We start from the raw sequence: 20,920 nt of genomic DNA, 5'->3' as shown, positions 1-20,920 counted from the left end.
CAAAAAGAAGAAATTCTGGAGAAATGAACCTGCAAAAAGTCCAACTAAAAGCCCCCAAATGATGAACCAAAAAATACTGAGGTCAACATCCAAACGCTAGTTAAGGAAATAATCATAGGAGTGAGTAAAGAGTTTGAAAGATGGGGAATTGGGCGGTAGTGCAGCGGGTTAAATGCATGTGGTGCAAAGCGCAAGGACTACATAAGGATCCTGGTTTGAGGCTCGGGCTCTCCACCTGAAGGGGAGTCACTTCACAAGTGGTGAAACAGGTCTGCAGGTGTCTATCTTTCTCTCCCCCTCTCTGTATTCCCCTCTTCTTTCCATTTCTCTCTGTCCTATCCGACAACAACATCAATAACAACAACAATAACTACAACAATAAAACAACAAGAGCAACAAAAGGGTATTCCCTTTATTTATTTATAAATAAATAAATAAAACCTTTTAAAAAAGAGTTTGAAAGAATTGTCATCAGAAATGCAGAAACAACAAATTCTCTGGAACAAATTTCTCTGGAGGAAAACATTAATTATCTCAAGGCTATCAGAGAGCTGAAAGCTGAAATAGCTGAGCTAAGAACACAACTAGCTGAACAAGCTAAAAGAGAATCAGAACTGGATAACAATAGATGAACTATAGAAAACAGTAGAGGTGAGAGAGAATAGAACAAATGAGGCTGAAAACAGAATTAGCAAGTTCAAAGATGAATTAGAGACAACTAAAGAAGAAGTAGGAGAGCTCAAAAAGAGATTAAGAGATAGTCAAACAACAACAGAGACCTATGGGATGACTTCAAAAGAAATAATATACACATTATTGACTTACAAGAGGAAGAAAGAGAGGGAGGGAAATAAAGCATTCTACAGGACATAATAGCTGAGAACTTCTCTAGTCTAGACAACATCAAAGACATAAAGGCTCAAGAAGCCCAGAGGGTCTCAAACAGAATTAACCCAGACTTAAAGACACATCATATTTAGAATAAAAATGAATAAGGATAAAGAAAGGATCCTGAAGGCCGCAAGAGAAAAACAAAGAGTCACTTACAGATGAAAACCCATAATATTAGCAGCAGACTTCTCCACACAAACACTACAGGCCAGAAGAGAATGGCAAGATATCTATTGAGCGCTCAGTGAGAAAGGATTTCAATCAAGACTACTGTATCCTGCTTAAGTGTCATTCAGGCTAGATGGAGGCATAACAAGCTTCTCAGACAAGCAATAGTTGAAAGAATCAACTGTCACCGAGCCGGCCCTGAAAGAAGTTCTGAAAGGTCTCCAATAAACAATCAGAACACCATATATAAGCCATATGTCAGATCACTCTAAAAATCTACAATAATGATGTTAAAATATCTCCAATCTCTGATATCAATAAATGTCAATGGCCTGAATTCACATATTAAAAGGAACAGAGTAGGAATATGGATCAGAAAACATAACCTAACAATATTCTGTCTGCAGGAAACCCACATAAATCAATAAGACAAATACAGACTGAACGTTAAAGGTTGGAAAATTATCATACAAGTGAATGCTCCACAAAAAAAAAGCAACAACAGCTATTCTGATATCTGACACAATAGACTTTAAAACAAATAAAATTTAAAAAGATAGGGATGGACATTAATTATTGCTCAGAGGATCAGTTAATCAAAAGGAATTAACAATTATTAACATCTATGGACCCAATGAGAGGCCATCTAAATATATCAAACATCTACTGAAAGAGCTACAGCAATATATTAACAGAAACACAGTTGCTTCAACACTTCAACACCTCACTCTCTCAATTTCACAGATCATCCAGGCATAAAATCAATAAAGAAATAAGGGAGCTAAATGAGGAGATAGAAAAGCTAGAACTATTGGACATTTTAGAGTCATTCACCCCAAGAAACTGGAATACACATTCTACTCAATTCCACATGGGTCATTCTCAAGGACAGACTATATATTAGGCCACAAAGACAGCATCAGCAAATTCAAGAGTGTTGAAATCATCTTAAGCATCTTCACAGACTACAGTGGAATTAAACAGTTAACGATCAACAAAAGATTACTAATAGTCCCAAAATGTGGAAACTCAACAGTACACTCCCTAACAACTACTGGGTCAAAAAGGAAATAAAGGAAGAAATCAAAATGTTTTGAGAGTTCAATGATAATGAAGACACAAGTTATTGAAACATTTAGGACACAGCTAATGCAGTTTTGAGAGGAAAGTTCATAGTCATACAAGTACACATTAGGAAACAAGAAAAATCACAATTAAACAAGCTGATTGCACACCTTAAGGACCTAAAAGAAGAAGAACAAAGGAACCCTAAAGCGACCAGAAGGACAGAAATCACTGAAGTTAGGGCAGAAATCAATAACATTGAAAATAAGAAAACCACACAAAAGATCAACAAAAATGAATATTGCTTCTTTGAAAGAGTGAATAAAATGGACAAACCTTTAGTCAGACACACAAAACAAAAAAGGGAGAAGACTCAAATAAATCAGATTGTAAATGAAAGAGGAGATATCACAACTGACACTGCAGAAATTCAACATATCATGAGAGGCTTCTATGAACAACTATATGCCATCAAGCTAGAGAACCTGGAAGAAATGGACAATTTCCTAGATACCTACAAACTCCAAAAATTAAATAAAGAGGAACTAAATAATATAAACAGAACCATCACAGCCAACAAAACTGAAACAGTTATTAAAAATGTCCCAAGAATAAAAGTCCTGAACCTGATGGTTTTACAAACGAATTCTAAAAATCCTTCAAGGAAGAGTTAATACCTCTACTTTGAAAAGTCTTCTGGAAGACCGAAAACACAGGAATACTCCATTCCAGCTTCTATGAAGCCAACATCACTCTGATACCAAAATCAGACAGGGAAAAAACCAAAAAAGAAAACTACATACCAATATCTCTGATGAACATAGATGCTAAAATATTGAACAAAATTCTAGCCAACCAGATACAGCAGTACATTAAAAAGATTGTTCATGATGACCAAGTGGGGTATATCCCAGGGATGCTAGGTTGGTTTATTATAGGTATATTAATCAATGTGATTCACCACATCAATAGAAGCAAGACCAAAAACCTCATGGTTTTATCAATAGATATATAGAAAGCCTTTGAGAAAATGCAATATCCCTTTATAATCAAAATGCTACAAAAAATGGGAATATATGGGAATTTCCTCAAGATAGTGGAGTCTATATATAGCAAACCTACAGCCAATATCATACTCAGTGGTGAAAAACTGGAAGCATTTCCCTTCATATCAGGTACTAGAGAGAGCTGCCCACTATCACCATTACTACTCAACATAGTGTTGGAAGTTCTTGCCATAGCAATCAGGCAGGAGCAAGAAATTAAAGGGATACAGATTGGAAGAGAAGAAGTCAAACTCTCCCTATTTGTGGATGACATGGTACTACACATAGAAAAATCTAATAATCCAGCAAGATGCTGTTGGAAGTCATCATGCAATACAGTAAGGTGTCAGGTTATAAAATTAACATACAAAAGTCAGTGGCATTCCTCTATGCAAACAATAAGTTAGAAGAAGATGAAATCGAGACATTAACTGCTTTTACAATAGCAACGAAAACAATAAAATATCTAGAAGTAAGCCTAACCAAAGAAGTGAAAGACTTGTATACTGAATTATGAGTCACTACTCAATGAAATTGAAAAAGACACAAAGAACTGGAAAGATGTTCCATATTCATGGGTTGGAAGAATTAACATCACCAAAATGAATAAATATACTACCCAGAGCCATATACAAATTGCATGCTATCCCCATCAAGATCCCAACCACATTTGTTAGGAGAATTGAACAAAAGCTACAAATGTTTATCTGGAACCCAAAAAGACCTAAATTGCCAAAACAATCTTGAGAAGAAAGAACAGAACTGGAGACATCACACTCCCAGTTCTCAAATTGAATTATAGGGCCATTGTCATCAAAACTGCTTGGTTCTGGAATATGAGTAGACACACTGATCAGTGGAATAGAATTGAGAGCCCAGAAGTAAGCCCCCATACCTATGGACATCAAATCTTTGACAAAGGTGCCCATACTATTAAATGGGGAAAGGGGAGTCCTCTTCAACAAATGGTGTTGGAAAAAATGGGTTGAAACATGCAGAAGAATGAAACTGAACCACTGTATTTCACCAAACACAAAAGTAAATTCCAAGAGGATCAAGGACCTGGATGTTAGACCAGAAACTATCAGATACTTAGAGGAAAATATAGGCAGAACTCTTTTCTGTGTAAATTTTAAAGACATCTTCAGTGAAACAAATGCAATGATAAAGAAGACCGAGGCAAATATGAAACCTATGGAACTAAATCAAATTAAAAAGCTTCTGCACAGCAAAAGAAACCACAAACCAAGAGATCCCTCACAGAATGGGAGAAGATCTTTACATGCCATACATCAGACAAGAGTTTAATAACCAAAATATATAAAGTGCTTGCCAAAATCAACAACAAGAAAACAAATCACCCCATCCAAAAATGAGGAGAGGTCATGGACAGAATATTCACCACAGAAGAGATCCAAAAGGCTGTGAAACACATGAAAAAATGCTCCAAGTCACTGATTGTCAGAGAAATGGAAATAAAGACAACAATGAGATACCACTTCACTCTTGTGAGAATGTCATACATCAGAGAGGTAGCAGCATTAAATGCTAGAGAGGTTGTGGAGTCAAAGGAACCCTCCTCCACTGCTGGTGGGAATGTAAATTTTTCCACCTTCTGTGGAGAGCAGTCTGGAGGACTCTCACAAGGCTAAAAATAGACCTACCCTATGATCCTGCAATTCCTCTCCTGGGGATATATCCTAAGGAACCCAACACACACCCATCCAAAAAGATTTGTGTATATCTATGTTCAGAGCAGCCAAATCTGTAATAGTCAAAACCTGGAAGCAACCCAGGTATTCAACAACAGATGAGTGGATAAGCAAGTTGTGGTATATATACACAATGGAATACTACTCAGCTATTAAAAACGGTGACTTCACTATTTTCAGCCCATCTTGGATGGAGGTTGAAGAAATCATATTAAGTGAAATGAGTCAGAAACAGAAGTATGAACATGAGATGATCTCACTCTCAGTCAGAAGGTGATAAACAAGATCTGAAGATAAAACACAAGTAGGACCTTAACTGGAGTTGGTGTATTGCACCAAAGTCACAGAGTCTAGGGTGGGGTGGGGGGGTGTACAGATCCTGGTACAGAATGACAGAGGACCTAGTGGGGGTTGTATTATTATGTGGAAAACCGAAAAATGTTATGCATATATAAACTATTATATTTACAAAAAAAAGAAGAAAATTATTTATTTTGGATATAGACATAAAGAAATCAAGAGGAAAAAGGAGAGAATGAGAGGGTGAGAAGTTCATGAAGCTTCCTACCCACAGGTGGGTACCAGGAGCTTGAACCTGGGTGCTTGTGCACTGTGATGTGTGTGTTCAACTCGATGCACCACCAGCACATTTTCTTATATAGTCATTTATTTGTGTTATATGTATAAACACTTTATATAGATTCATATTATTATTTACTCATGTTATTATGTATTATTTAGTTTATATATTTATGTTTTCTTTTTCTTTTTTTCCACCAGGGTTATCACTGGAGCTCGATGCCTATACAATGAATCCCCTGCTGCCATGTTTTTCCTTTCTTTTTCCTTCTCTTTTCTTCATTTGCTAGGACAGAAAGAAATTAAGAGTGGAGGAGAAAATAGAGAGGGAGAGAGAAATAGACATATCTTCAATACCTGTTGTACTACATATGAAGTTTCCCCTGCAGCAGGTGGGGAGCCAGGGCTTGAACCCTGGTCCTTGCAATTGTGAAACATGCATGCATCGTGACTTTTCCGACAGGCAATATAAAGGCCACTGAGGTGATGAGCACAGAGGGAGGAACACACCCAAAGTCAAACCTTCCCTTCCCCTTCCTGTGCCTGGCGGTTGTGTGTCCCTCACAAAACACTGGCTCTCCTGTTGTTTTTGGAAAGCTAATGTTTCCTTCTACGATTTCCCTCCCAGTTAATATCTGTGCTCAGGACACTGCGTCCCTGGACACCACACTGTGGATTTGTCCAGAATTGTGAGCCTGATTTCGTGATTTCCTCCCCATCTCCCCGGGCTCTCTAGACCACACTGAGTTACGATGCAAACCTCCACTGGCCAGGAGGATGTTTCCCTGGTCTCTGGCTGTGTCCCTGTCTTTCTATGTGTTCTTTCTGCCCCCCAGAACATGTTCTCTGCAGACTAGCTTTGTCTTCCAGGCAGCCACTTCCCAAGTCCATCCCAGGGAGGTTATGGTGTCAGGCCCAATACAAGCTCTCAAGAGACGGCTCTGCCTCCCTTTCTCACCTCAGAAGAAATCTGGGCTCAACCCCATCCCACCCTGGGATAAATTCTTAAGTTAATTTTTTCAAACAGATACATCCTGCCCCTCACTCTAAGTTCTATCTCCATCTCCAGCTACAATCCCCTTCATCTGCTGAGCACAAGGACCATCAGGTCAGGTGACTGGATAGGTAAGAAGATGTCAGAACCCAGCACACCTTGGGCGTGGAGTATGCTCTAGCTGAAGCCTGTGGGAGCCACCAGACTCCTTTGGCTGTGTTCTTCCCAGATGTGCAGGTCTGCCACATTGACACACAGCATTTGGACTATGTCCATGAATTGCTGATTGACACACTATTTCATTAGGGCATTAAAGTCTGTGTGTGTATATAGTCTTCTTGCTGTACCCTCTGATTATAAGCTTGTTGAGGTTTCCCTCAGTATCTCTCTAAAGGCTCGCATGCTGCAGTGGGAGCCCACTCAGGGCTGGCTGCCTAGTGGTCAAGAAAGGAGATGACTAAGGTATGAAGAACTGAGCAGACACATGACAATAACTGAGAACACAGATGCAGTAATAGACTCCTATGTCTCCCCAGAACTGATCAAGAATTGGATTTTTAGTGGGATGGCAAAGTAGCTCACTTGAATAGTATCCTGCTTTGCCAGGTTCATGACCCAGGTTCAAGTCCAGCCTACATCACACTGAAAGAAGCCCTGGTGCTATTCTCTCTCTCTCTCTCTCTCTCTCTCTCTGTATGTCTCTCTCTCTCTACCTCTACCTCTCTGTCTAAAAAATTGGATTACTACACAATATTTTAAGTATAATAGGATAATAGGACAGGAATCATTATGCCCATATCACAGAGGAGAAAACTGAGATTCTGAATGATGGGGGGATGTCTCTCAATCACACAGCAAGTGAGTGAAGATCTAGGGCTGGAAGTCAAGTCTTCAGAGGACACTTCTAGTGCAGAATCTAATACCCAGTGCCACCAGCATGAAAAGGAAGGGAGGCATCTCAGAGATGGCTATACTATCTGTCCTCCCCCTAGTCATCTCTGCTGTAAGAATTCAAGTATGACTGCTCCCTTACCTTCAGATAATCCAGAAGGAACTACATGTATGAACACAAAACTGTCATTGAAGCAGAGCTGTGCTCTCAAATGCTTGAACTTACAGAAGGACATGGCAGAGACCAAAGGAAGCAGAGACAAGCTCTTCTACTCAGGTACTGAGTCTAAGTATGAGAAGAAGGTAGTATTGAAATGAGGTTTGCTGGGATGCTCAAATAACAGAAAAGAAGGCTAAGGGAAGGGAGGTGGAAGAAAGAAAGGACGAGCAAGAGAGAAATAGAGGGTGTAAAGGGAAACAATGAAGAAAAAGAGACTCATGAGGAGAGGAGGACACACACATCTATTTCTCTAAGTAGCCTGTTAAAAGGTTCATACTAGAGGATAGAAACAGTAGCATTAGAGTTGCGCTCACCTTCTTTCCAAGGTGTAGAAAGTAGAGAAAAATAGGAGAAAACATACAAGTAGAATGAGATTATAGGAACAAGTAAACTAGTGAAGAGAAACAAATTATATACAAGACTAAGAAGGAAGAGAGAATAAATAAAAGGTCTGGCCAAGTTAGGGCACCACTAGAGAGGGCTGAAACCTGAATCATGTTGCATTTGAGGATAGCTGGAGTGAGAGTGGAGGAGTCTGACTCTAGGAGATGAGTAAATATAACATTTAAAGGGGAGGCAGGTGGAGTTGGGGGTTACTGTGTGATCTTTGTGAGGCCAACGCATCTAGGCATGTGATTCCCAAACCACTGAGGATCTCTTGGCAAAATATTTGGAATTAACATGCGTGTCTGTGTTTGTTCATTGTTTAATAGATGATATGATTTTGATCAGCTTGCCCAAACAAGAACTTTTGCTTGTGACAGAGTCACAAGCAAAGTCCAGTTATTCCACAGTGAACTTGGCACATGTGATTAACATAGCTATGTTATGATTAACATAGCTATGCCTGCCCTCATCACCTCCCTCCTTCTGTACTGTCTGCCAGTTCTGGAGCTCTCAGGGCAAGGATAAAGGAACTGAGAAACCAAGGCTCTGGACCCAGGCAACACTTGGATTTTCATAGAACACATCACAGCTAGAGCTCTGAGCTGAAAGGCACCCCCAGGCCCAGCCCCTCCCCCATAACAACTCTCTTCTCTGTGCCACCTGTACCAACTCCATACTTGGAGTCTCCAAGGAGACAAGTGTGGATTCAGTGCCACAAAATCCATGCCCTCTTGGCCCTGTCCCCAAGTGCTCTTCACCCACTCATCATGTGGAAGTCCCCAAGCCCAGAAGCATGCTTGTACCTTCTTGGTGGGGACTTTGATCTTCAGGAACTCTGCTTCTCTGGCCAGCACCTGCCACGGAGCATGAATACGGACAAAGACAGACCCCTGGCTTTTACTCTGCAAGAGACAAAGGAGGAAGAGGTGGAAGCATGAGGGCATGAAAAAACACTTGACTTCCCAATGCTTTCAGGCTAGAAACCCAGGTCTCCTGTTGCTTCAGTCTGGGGTTTGTTTTCTTCAAACTTCACCAAGAGCCAAACAGCCACACTATACCCTATTTGCCATCTTGCCTCCAGATGCCAGGAACATTCTCATCTTTTCATTAGAAGACGTGAAGAAAGGGAGGAAGTTGGTGGCTCACCTGGTACAGCACACATGCTACTACATGCAAGGTCCTGGGTTCAATCCCCTGGTCCCAAGCTGCAGGAAGAGAAGTTTCACCAAAGGTAAAGGTGTCTCTTTCTCTTGCCCTCTCTCACTGCCTCCATGTCTGCTTTTCTCTGTCTTATCAAAAAATAGGAAAGTAAAACATAAAAGGATAGGAAAGGCCAAAAAAAGCCACAGACATTACTGAAGGCACTGAGTCCCAGCAATGATCCTAGAGGATAAAAAAAAACCTATAGCAGTGGAATATAAAGTAAATCTCTCTTTTTTCCACTATTGTTGTTGCTGGGACTCAATCTCAGCAGGATTTTATTTTCTTCTTTTCTAGTTTATTTGATAGGACAGAGAGAAATTGAGAGAGGGGAGCTAGAAAGGGAGAAAGACATAAAGACACCTGCAGACCTACTTTACTACTCGTAAAGTGTCCTCCCTGTAGGTGGGGGTTTGAACCCCAGTTCTTGAGCATGGTTACATGTAAGTTCAACCAGGAGCTCCACCAGAAACCCAACACTCCCTGTAAGCTAATTATTTTCAGCAAATTATCATCAGTTTCTTTCTTCCTTTTTTTTTTCTCTCTCCCTCATTCTTTTTTTTTTTTTTGTCAGTTTCTTTAGATGAACAATGAAAAAAAAGAAACAAGACTGTTACAGGAATTTGAGGTAAACGGTATAAAGTTCTTGTTATAGAGGAACATGGATTCTCTGACAGATTATCAGCTATTGCTATGGTGCAATTTATTCATTTATTCATTCATTCATTCATTTAATTTTATAGAGGCACAGAGAGAGACTGCAGCACCAAAGTTCCCTTCAAACACACATGGCAAAGCAGCACATTAGCCAACTTATTTTGCCAGCCTACTATAGTGCAATTTGACTCAACAAAAAGGTCTACTTCCTGGATGCAGAACAGGTTCTGTTGCTTCTTCTGTGTCCCTGGAGCCCATTGCATTGGAGCCCATTGCATTAACACACAGTGGGCCCTCACTGAGTCTCTGCAATGGTTAGATTACTCTAATTACTTTATTCAAATCATCAACAGGCGTCCCAGTTTGTTTAATCCTTTGTACTTTTAAGTTTTTCTGCAGAACTTTCAAAATGTTCTGTGTAGCTTAAAGATCTGAAATAGTGTATCTTTTGAATTTTAACACAAGGTCAGAAAGCACTGCTTTCTGACACCAACCTTCAATTTAACAGAAAAGAGATTGGCCCATCAGAGCATAGGACCCATCCTGGAAAGACATTATAAATAAGTCATCACTAATTGTAGGGTTTTCTAAACCTCATCGTGCCTGTCTTCCTGCCTAGACCTTGAGCTCCACTAAGGACAAGAAGACATCTATTTGGCCAACAACTTTGTCCTCAGCAGCCCCAGGGCACCTGATGTGTAGCAAAGGCTTAGTAGGTCTTTATCCCAACTTCAATGCATGTGTAATAAACATTGGAACCTAGCCAACTCTATGGACACTGCAACCGATTTTTTTTAACTAGTGATGTATAAAATTACAAAATAATAAGGGTGCAATTCTACACCATTCCCACCAGCAGAGTTATGTGGGCCCATTCCCTCCATTGGAAACTGCAGTGGATCTTCTAAGGTCACAGACATGGGCTATGGGCTGACTATTATTTCTATAACTATCCCTCTGTCTATCTGTCTGTCTGTCTATCTATCTATATATATATATAATCTATATTTTTGTCTATGTTTTCTATGGTCCTGTCTTCATTTCTAAGTCACACCTATACCTATTACTACTTCCAAATGTATTTTCTTTTTTCCTCTTCTCTCTCTGGGTCCTGATGGAATTGGGTTTCAGAGTTCTCTGGTCATCTTCCCCTAATATTTCTCCCCTAACACCCTTTTTGGGTTGCAGAAGGTAGGAGTTCTGACTTCTTTAATTGCTTCTCTGCTGGACATGGGCATTGGCTAGTCAATCCCCAACCTCAGTGATCAAATTTTTAAAAAGGCAAGTGCTGAGGGAAACAAGAGTGGTTATTTAAAAACTCTCCTGCCTGAGGCTCTGAAGTCCACATTCATTCCTAGCACCACCAAAAGCCAGAGCAGAGCAGTCTTCTGATGTGAAATAAAATAAAATAGACAACCATGGCCCTGAAAGCAACTGATAATCTTTGACCAACAGAATGTCAGTCTATTGGTCATAACGATGCAATTTTTTTTTTTGCATAGAAAAATACATCATGACTTTTCCAACAGCCCAACACTCCCCTTAGGTTTCCTTGTTGAATCTGCTTTCTCATGAACGCAACTGAAGTTATTCCAGGTTCTACCTGCACAGACTTTGCAGAAGACTCCTCCATTCCTAGCAGCCACCTCAGGCCCTGACCCTGTGAGCAGACCATGCCAAGGGTTGCCATCTGTGCTCACTCTGGTGCTCCATGCTGAACTTGAACTGAACACTGGGACCCTCAGACACAGATGCTTCTAAAGGTGCCAGAGCATTAAGCAAGGAAGAAGGGCTACTTTCTAAGCAGGAGACATCAAATATCAGTGTCTCTTCTAGCCAAGTGCCAGACTCCCTGGTATTATTTAGACTCCCAGTGCTAGTGTCTCGGGATAATCAGGTGACAGGCATAGTGTTATTTCAGAAGAGTCAAGGAGGCTTCCAAGGACACCCAGGTAACTTTTCCCAGGTACCCAGGCTCTGGAGAGACAGACTGGCTTGGGCGTGAATATATAGTTAAACAGGAGCAGAGTTGGGGCTGGCACCCATCTCCTGATGCCAGGACCCCAACCCTAGTCATAAATAGTGGCATCTCAGCTCCTAAAGGCTCCCAACTATGACAAAGCAGCCCAAAGCCCCTCCTGGATCAGGTATTGAAGGATGGAGGAATGTGGGGGCAAGAGGTGGGGCACAGCAGGCCTTGTTACCTTCCTCCTGTGCTCTGAGTCCAGCTCAAGGAGCTTGGCAGGGATTCTAAAGACTGCACGTGGCTCCCCCATACTATGGGCTCCCTCTACGGAGACTCAAGTGAACAGGATGTGGCCCCATCAGGGCTGAAAATCCATCTCCCAGCAGCCTGTTTCCCATGCAGCCCTGCCAAGTTAGCTCCATGCTGACCCCAGACACTGGTCTGCATGTCCCCAGGCCCAGCTGTGAGCCTGTGAGCTGGAAACATCAGCTGCAGCACATCCTAGCTGAGACAGACTGGGATAGAGGGGAAGAAGGGCAGGGAGCCAATGGGAAGGCTGGTCAGGTTGGGGGACCTCTAAGGTCTCACCAGCCCAAATCCTCATGGAGCAGCAAGGACCAAGGGAGTAGGGCCCCAAAGTGAGAGTGGGTCACCATGTTCTTGGAGCCTTGTGGCTGAACCCAGGACCAGGGTGGCCACCATCACAGGCTGGGACACAGGTGGGCACATACCCCTGAAATTTGTGAAGTGAAAGCAGGAAATAAGCCCTTATGTTCTCCCTGACAGGTGCTCTTCTGGGGTAACACTGTGACTGTGACTGTGACTGTGACTAGGGCAGTGTGAAATTAGGACCCAATAGAGAGCACCCTTCACTAAATACCCAAGGATGTGGGTTTGAGGCCCTATCTGAGAGCCCCTGCACAGGGGAAGCTCCACAAGTAGTGGGAAAGTATTGTAAGGTTTCTCCTCTCCCAAGGTTTCTCCTCTCCCTCTTCTCTCTCTCTCTCTCTCTCTCTCTCTCTCTCTCTCTTGCTCTCTCTCTCTCTCCTCCCTCCTCTCTCTCTCCTCTCTCTTTGCCTTTCCTCCTCTATGGGGAGCCATGGAATCCTGCAGACTCAAAGCCCTAGGGAAAGTCCTGATGGGGGGGATAAAAATCATGCTACTTCTGCTGATAAATAATGTTACATAGTGTTGGCTTTCAACTCATAAATATTCAAAGATAATGCCAAGTCTGCAGCCTCTTAATCAAATAAGAATATGGGTTACATTTGACTTTTTAAAATGAAATGACTTTTATTTCTCCCCTTAGGAAAAAAAAGTATTTTGCAAAATATAAAGTACATACAAAAGAGCACTGTTAAGAGCAAGCTTTGGTTCAACAAAATAGCTCACTTGGATAGTGTGTTGCTTTGCCATTTGAGCAACCCAGGTTCAAGCTTGGCCCCCAGTGCATTAAAGGGAACTTTGGTGTTGTTATTTCTATCTATCTATCATCTATCTATATTACTCTTTCTCTTTCACTGTCAAAATTAAAAGAACATGCTCAGTGGTGGCCACTATCAAATACCTGCCTTGGTATGCTTCTTGGACCCCATCTGAGAGAAAGCAGAGCTGAAAGCAAAGGTGCCTGCACATAACCAGATAAGAGAGAATGTTCCTTTGGGGAACTGAGAATACAGAAAGTAACAAGTTAACTAGAACCTAGGACCCACATTTCTACCCTAGAAGATGATGGAGGCCCTGGAGACATTGGCTTCAAAAGGACAAGCCTCTCCCCAGTTAGACAAAGGCAAGTGTTCCAGCTTCAAGCAGACAGAAATATCAAACCATGAGAAAGAACCAGAAGAAAGTGCTGCCTTCTCCATTTATCACGGTCAGATTAAGTAGGCACCCAGGTGAGCACACATATTAACATATACAAGGGCCCTGGTTCAAACTCCACCTGCAGGGGTTGCTTCATGGTGAAGTGGGTCTGTACATGTCTCTCTCCTTCTCTATCACCCCTCCCCTCTCACTTTCTCTCTACCCTATCAAATAAAATTTAAAAATAGAGAAGGAAATGGCTACCAGGAGCAGTGGATTTGTTTTATTATTTTTTATCTTAATTCACTTATTGGATAAAGACAGTCAGAAATTGAGAGGAAGGGGGAGACAGAGAGACACCTGCAGCACTGCTTTACCACATGTGCGTTCAACCAGTTGCACGACCACTCAACCCCAGAGAAGGGATTTGTCTGTCATGCAAACACTGAACCCTTGCAATAATCTTAGTGGCGGGAGAGAGAGAAAGAGAAAGATAGAGAGAAGAACAAAAACAACGTTTGACAGCAGTCATCCTGTAGGTGTGATCAGAGGCTAGAGAGTGCTGGCCTTAGCACTGGGTGGACTCTCTACCTCTTCAGCCCCCACAAATACTTCATCACCCAGAAGAATAGAAGGTAGAGGCAGACTGGTGGACAAAGGCTCCCCTAGCTGGGTTTGATAGATAATTAGATCAACGGGGAGCTGTAGGCTCTGTTTCAGCTGGGACAGTCTGGTATAGCTCTTACTTTATCATCCCACCCACTAACACTCAGTATTATCAAGACAGTTACAGATTGGACAATAAATCTTAGAGTAGCCCTAAGAGTCAGCAAAGAGTATCACTAAGTTCAATAGCCCCTATATATACTCAATATAATAATAGTTATTATATTTTATTAACCAGAGCACTATTCATCTCTGATTTATGGTGGTACCTGGGACTGAACCTAGGACCCCAGAGCCTCAGGCATGAGAGTCTGTTATAGAAACATTGTGTACTCTTCCACTCCCAATCCTTTAGATAGGAATTCATTGCATTTTCTTCTTTCATTCTTGTGGCCCACATGAAAAAAATAGCATAATGGTCCTGCAAAAAAAAAAAAAAAAAGAAAACTTTTATGCCTGAGGCACTGATGCCCTAGGTTCAATCTCCAGCACTATTATCAGACAGAATGGAGCAGTGTCCTGGTTTAAAAAAAGAAAGGAAGGAAACATATAGAGTGGGATATACACAAAAATCCTTTATGCTATGAAAAATCACCTTCCTACCCCGAGGCCAAAGGGTTCCTCCTTTGTCTTCTCAGACCAGTGGTTTGCTCTTCCCAAGAGGGCTCTCCAAATTCTCCTCTGTCTCTGTCATCCCATCATATTTGAGCTCAGCAAGTGTTCCACTAGGCAGCACCTGTGTGTTCTGCAATGTCCTAAGAGCTATGGTCACAGAAGACATCGAGACTATAGCTTAAGATGGTTTGGGGGGTGGGCAGGGGGAGACATAGATAGATGGAGTCTCTGAGAAAGCTGGGAGAGACTCCTTTAATATCCAGCTGTGCCATGTTCTGCTATGTCAGCATGGCTATGCTGTGTCATCTCTCTGAGTCTTAGTGAGCAGCCCAGTAAAAAAAACAGTGACCTCTGAAAGTCTTGAAATGCTCAGCAATAATCCAAGACACCTAGCACAGAGCCGAGCACGCAGTGGGTGTGCAGTGCTAATAATAATTAGATTTTGCAGATGTTGTCCTCTGGCCAGAGGAATTTGAGTTGGGGAGGGGGTTATGCAATCTGGTCCCCAACATCCTCCCTTTTTTCCCAGAAAATTCTGGCTCCTGGGGCATTTTTCCCCTATATGAGCCGAGAGCCTGGTTTGGAACATGTCCCCTCCATGAAGCCAAAACAGGCTACTCCACAGCCGTGACCCTGTGTGTACACATGATTGTCCCTCCCCACAGCGTCCAGTCTGGAAGAACAAGGGCCATCAACCATGCTAATTAAATCTGCAGATGATAACAAACTGGGCAGCACTGCAAGCAGCACCAGAGAGGATGGGGGAAATAAACGAGAAGGGACCTGGGGAGTTTTAGAAAATATGGGACAGGAAATCACAAAATGAGATTCAATGCAGAAGAATGCAAGTAACTCAAACAGAGGGGAATAATCAGAAACATTGACACCGGCAGGGGGCAGGTGGAGGGGAGCCAGGAAAAGACTGAGCCATAAAGGTCTTGGGGCTCCTGGGATGACAGGTGACCACAGAGCAAGGGGGCAGCAGGTGGTGAGTCACACAGAGGCCTTAGATGCTTTGAGGGGAGACCAAATGGAGAGAGTGCTGCTGTGGTGGCACCCTAGACCCCAACTGGTAGGGCCCTTTTGCAGTCCTCTAAGGCACATTTCCAAACACAATCCTTACTCAAGCTGCAGTTCAAGTCTTGCCTTCTCAGGGAAGTCCTTCCAGCCTCCCACAGGAAGTGCTACCATTTTTCCTTACCTGTTATTTACCCTTAGGCATGCAACACTGGCACACTTGTTCTCTTTCCATTCATTTTTTGGAGAGAGAAGCCTGAGCACTGCACTATCTTTTATATATTGCCAGAATCAAACTCATGTCATCATATATGCAAGGCTAATACTCTGTTACTAAGCTATCTATCTGGTCCCATTTTTTTACAACAGGACTTTGCACCTGCGTGACCCTGCTGCTCCTGAAGGACCACATGCAGTTGTGCAGGTGGTGCACTGCACAAAAGATGCTACCTGCAGGGGGCACCAACCACAGAGAAAGTATCTTAGCTGTAGATTGACAATGGCCACTTTCTGGTATCTCGCTCTCACAAAATCACCACATTAAGATAATTTTCTTAAGAACAAAAAAGCCTCCTAAGAAGTCGAAATATTGGGAGTCGGGCGGTAATACAGTTGTTTTAAGCGCACGTGGTGCAAAGCACAAGGGCAGGCATAAGGATCCCAGTTCGAGCCCCCAGCTCCCCACCTGCAGGAGGTTGCTTCACAGGCAGTGAAGGAGGTCTGCAGGTGTCTATCTTTCTCTCCTCCTCTCTGTCTTACCCTCCTCTCTCTATTTCTCTCTGTCCTATCCAACAACAACAGCTATGACAACAATAACAACTACAACAAGCACAACAACAAGGGCAACAAAATGAGAAAAATAGTCTCCAGGAGCAGTGGATTCATAGAAAAAAAAGAAAAAAAAAAAAAGAAAGAAAGAAAGAAAGAGAAAGATTTTTCTCACTGGAACCAAGGTGCCATACAGCTGAGTTTAGTAGAAATGTTGACTTATAAGGCTGTTGATATCACCTGTACAATTTCCCATCTTCTCATGGCAGGTGACAATACACCATACACTCCACCAACTTGTCCTAGTCCTCTACCATGGGACACTGGGTCTCCACCTCCTTCCAGTGCCCCTCCATTCCCACAGCTAGTTAAAACTTCACTCTCCACAACGACCCTGGATCCATACTCCCAGAGAGATAGAGAATGGGAAGGCTATCAGGGGAGGGGATGGGATATGGAGATCGGGTTATGGGAATTGTGCGGAATTGTACCCCTCTTATTCTATGGTTTTGTTAATGTCTCCTTTCTTAAATAAAAAAATAATAATAAAAAAAACTTCACTCTGCCAGTTGGGGAGATAGCATAATAATTACTCAAGAAAAGACTCTCATGCCTGAGGCTCCATAGGTCTCAGGTTCAATCCCTAGCACCACCATAAGCCAGCAAGAATTTGAGAAAATAAAATTCACCCCTCATTTTCCCTCTCTCTGTTTCTTGAGTTCCACCTTTGAGTGATATCTGTCCTTCTCCTGCTGGCTCATCTCACACTACATGATTTCCTCTACTTCTATCCATGTTGAAGATGTCATTCTTTCTTACAGTTGGGTAGTATTCTATTGTCTGAAGACCACAACTTCCATAATCATTTGAGTTGTTTCCATAAGACTGTATGAACCCAATCTTAACATAGAAAGCAGACCCACATAAAATAGCCAGAGAGAGGTAACCTTCCCACTGCCCCCAGTAAAATACCTGAACCCCAATACAGGAATAGGACCTACAAAAGCCATGTGGACCAGGCAGAACTTTGAAGGCAAAGCAGAACATTGAAGCATATATGATAGGATCAAATCAAATAATGACTTTTTTCAAGATCTATAAATTAATTAAATAATTATTAAGAAAGAAGAAAGGGAGTCGAGCGGTAGCACAGTAGGTTAAGCATAGGTGGACAAAGTGCATGGAACAGCGTAAGGATTCCAGTTTGAGCTCCCGGCTCCTCACCTGCATGGGGAGTTGCTTCACAAGCAGTGAAGCAGGTCTGTAGGTGTTTATCTTTCTCTCCCCCTCTCTGTCTTCCCCTCCTCTCTCCATTTCTCTCTGCAATGACAACATCAGTAACAACAACAATAATAACTACAGCAATAAAACAAGGGCAACAAAAGGGAATAAATAAATAAATATTTTTTAAAAATTAAATAAAGAAAGAAGAGAGAAGCAGGGCATCACTTTGGCACACACAATGCTAGGGATAAAATCAGAACCATATATGTAAGAGTCCACCATTAAATTCACTGCACCACCTCCCAGAGCTGCCTTCCAAGTAATGATTTCTTTAAACCCCAGGTCACCATCTTTTCACCAAACACCTAGCACAGGGCCTAGATGGGAACAAGACAGCAGGCAGTGCCTTCAATCAAATGGAGCCAATGGAAGCAGTGCATCACCTACCAGTGGACACTAGAAGAATCCAGAAGCCCTAGTGCCCCAAGGCCAGGAGGGGCCCCCACTCTAGCCCCAGCTGGAAGACCCAACAAATCTTGCTTATAATTTCTTCACAGACCTTACACACACGACATGCTTGGGAAGCTTCAGCAGTGTTTCTGAGATCAGAGAGGCTCTATTATTCACCCTGAGACTGAGATCAAAGAATCACCCCAAAGCAGGCTATTGCCATTTATAATGGAGTCAGGAGTCAGAAAATGAGAGTGTAAATGGTGACAGTTTCTAAGTAAGCACTGTTCCCAGGCTCCATGACTGCCTCTGTCCAGGATGTTGCCTTGTCTTGACTCTTACCTGTCCTTTATCCCACATCCTTTCCAGTCCCAGGAGGTCCCAGGATGTCCTCTGGAACCCCAGTGGAAACCCACTCCCTCACAAGGGCCTGGACATGGCTGGCTTGCCCATCAGTCACAAGATCTGCGTCCCCTTATGCCGTGGAAGGTTGGTGGGTACCTGCTCCCAGCCACCCATGGCCTGAGGTGGGGTCTTGAACATCCTCCCACCAATGACTCAGTGCTGATGTCTGGGTCCAGCCAGAGGCTGCTGGGAAAGAACAGAGAGGGAGGGTCCCTGGTCTTTCTGAAGAGACTCAAATCAGAACTTTGAGGTGCTGTTATGAAAATACTTTTTTTTTTCCAGAGCAACACAGCTCTGGCTTATGGTGGTATAGGGGGGATTGAACCTGGGACTTCTAAACCTCAGACATAGAAGTATTTTTGCAGAGCCATTGTGGGATTTCCCCTGCCTATAAATATACCTTTAAATTAACTGAATTATATGCTTTGAAAAGTGGGAATTTATGGCCCTGGGACTTAACTTAATAGCAGAACACTTGCTTTGCATATCTGAGGTTCAATTCTTGAGACTTAAATAAAGTGAAAAAAGAATTTTTTGTTTTTTGCCTTCACCAGTGTTTTCCCACTCCAGACCAACCTTTTCACATAGAATAAGAGGCAGGAAAACAGAAAGAGGAGGGGAAAGACATGACAGCACCACAGTACTGAAGCTCCCACAGTGCAGGAAAGGCCAGGCTCAAACCTAGGTCTTATGGGTGGCAAAGCAAATACACTATCCAAGTGAGCTATCTTGCTGGTCCCCTCCTCTCTCAATTCCCTGCTGTCTTATTAAATAAAATAAATAAGAATAAAATAAAATTAGAAAACAAAAAGGAGATAGAGACACCTGCAGCACTGCTCCATTATTCATGAAGCTTCCCCTCCTGCAGGTGGGGATCGAGGACTTGAACCTGGGTCATTGCGCATGATGACATGTGCACTTTCAGGTATGCCAAGGCCCAACACCTGAGTTGCTGGGTTTTTTTTATATTTATTTTATTCCCTTTTGTTGCCCTTGTTTTTTATTGTTGTAGTTATTACTGTTGTTGTTACTGATGTCATCGTTGTTGGATAGGACAGAAAGAAATGAAGAGAGGAGGGGAAGACAGAGAGGGGGAGAGAAAGATAGACACATACAGGCCTGATTCACAGCCTGTGAAGTGACTCCCCTACAGGTGGGGAGCTGGGGGCTTGAACCAGGATCCTTACACTGGTCCTTGTGCTTTGTGCCACCTGCATTTAACCTGCTGTGCTACCACCTGACTCCCAAGTGGCTGGTTTTTATATGACTGTAAATAAATAAAGATATATTAAAAATAAAGACATATAAAGGAAAAGAATAAAAATGAGTGAGTACTGAGGACTTGGAGGCCTTGCCAGGGTTAGGGCTGCATCATTTTTTCTTGAAATTGTCTAAAGCAATGCTATCTATCTATCTATCTATCTATCTATCTATCTATCTATCTATCTATCTATCTATCTATCTATCTTTGTCCCTTCTGTCCTCTCTGTCTCTCACTTTCTCCCTCTTTTCCTCTTCTCTCTCCCTCTATCCCCTCTCCTCTCTCTCTGTTTCTCGCTATCTCCCTCTTTTCCTCTTCTTTCTCTTCTTTCCTTTCTCCTTTCTCCTCGTCCTCCTCACACTCACTCCACCACCACCACTTTCTCCTTTCTCCTCTGCTCCTTACTCTCTCTCTATCCCCTTGTATTCCATGCTCTTGAATCCTGGTCCCTGCTGGTCCCTAACTCTGTCACTGGGCCAGCTAGGTTCAGTAGTGGCTGCACTGAGGCTGATGATCTGTGCCCCTGCCTGCTGCAACCCCTCCCATACACAGTGGAGTCTGGCTCAGGATCTGGGGCTGAGGCTGGGAATAGGTCCCTTCCAGACAGCAGGGAAGCCAAGGAGAGTCTGCTAGAGCTAGGAGGAAGCTGGGAGGAGCACTCCCTGTGGGCTAGGGAGGGCTGTGGATGTACTGGAACATGTCTCTGGCTGCTCTTCCAGCCTCCCAGTCATCACATCAGGACAAATGAGGTGTTTCTGTCAATCAGAGAAGATGCATGGCATCCTGGGGAAGCCTCCCTCAGCTCACAGGGGCTGCCTGGGGCCACTCAGCACTAAAGCAGCTCCCTGTGTGTGTGGGAGAGAGGGGAGGACTCTGCAGGTGGCCAGACCCCAGTGATGGACTGCAGTGGGAGCTCTGAAGTTGCTCAGGGCTCA

At 42.8% G+C, this 20,920-nt stretch overlaps 1 protein-coding gene across 1 annotated transcript in view; it reads right to left on the bottom strand.

Annotated features, from left to right (window-relative positions):
- ANO2 (anoctamin 2) overlaps window positions 1–20,920 on the bottom strand; it is a 365,356-nt gene that overhangs the window by 282,875 nt on the left and 61,561 nt on the right. The window contains exon 4 of the mRNA XM_060190229.1: window positions 8,757–8,855. Within this exon, the coding sequence (XP_060046212.1) occupies window positions 8,757–8,855 (99 nt within the window). The remainder of the gene's footprint in view (window positions 1–8,756; window positions 8,856–20,920) is intronic.

Source organism: Erinaceus europaeus, chromosome 4, assembly GCF_950295315.1.
Source record: "Erinaceus europaeus chromosome 4, mEriEur2.1, whole genome shotgun sequence".
Lineage (NCBI taxonomy): Eukaryota > Metazoa > Chordata > Mammalia > Eulipotyphla > Erinaceidae > Erinaceus > Erinaceus europaeus.
This window is presented reverse-complemented; position numbering and strand designations above follow the sequence as displayed.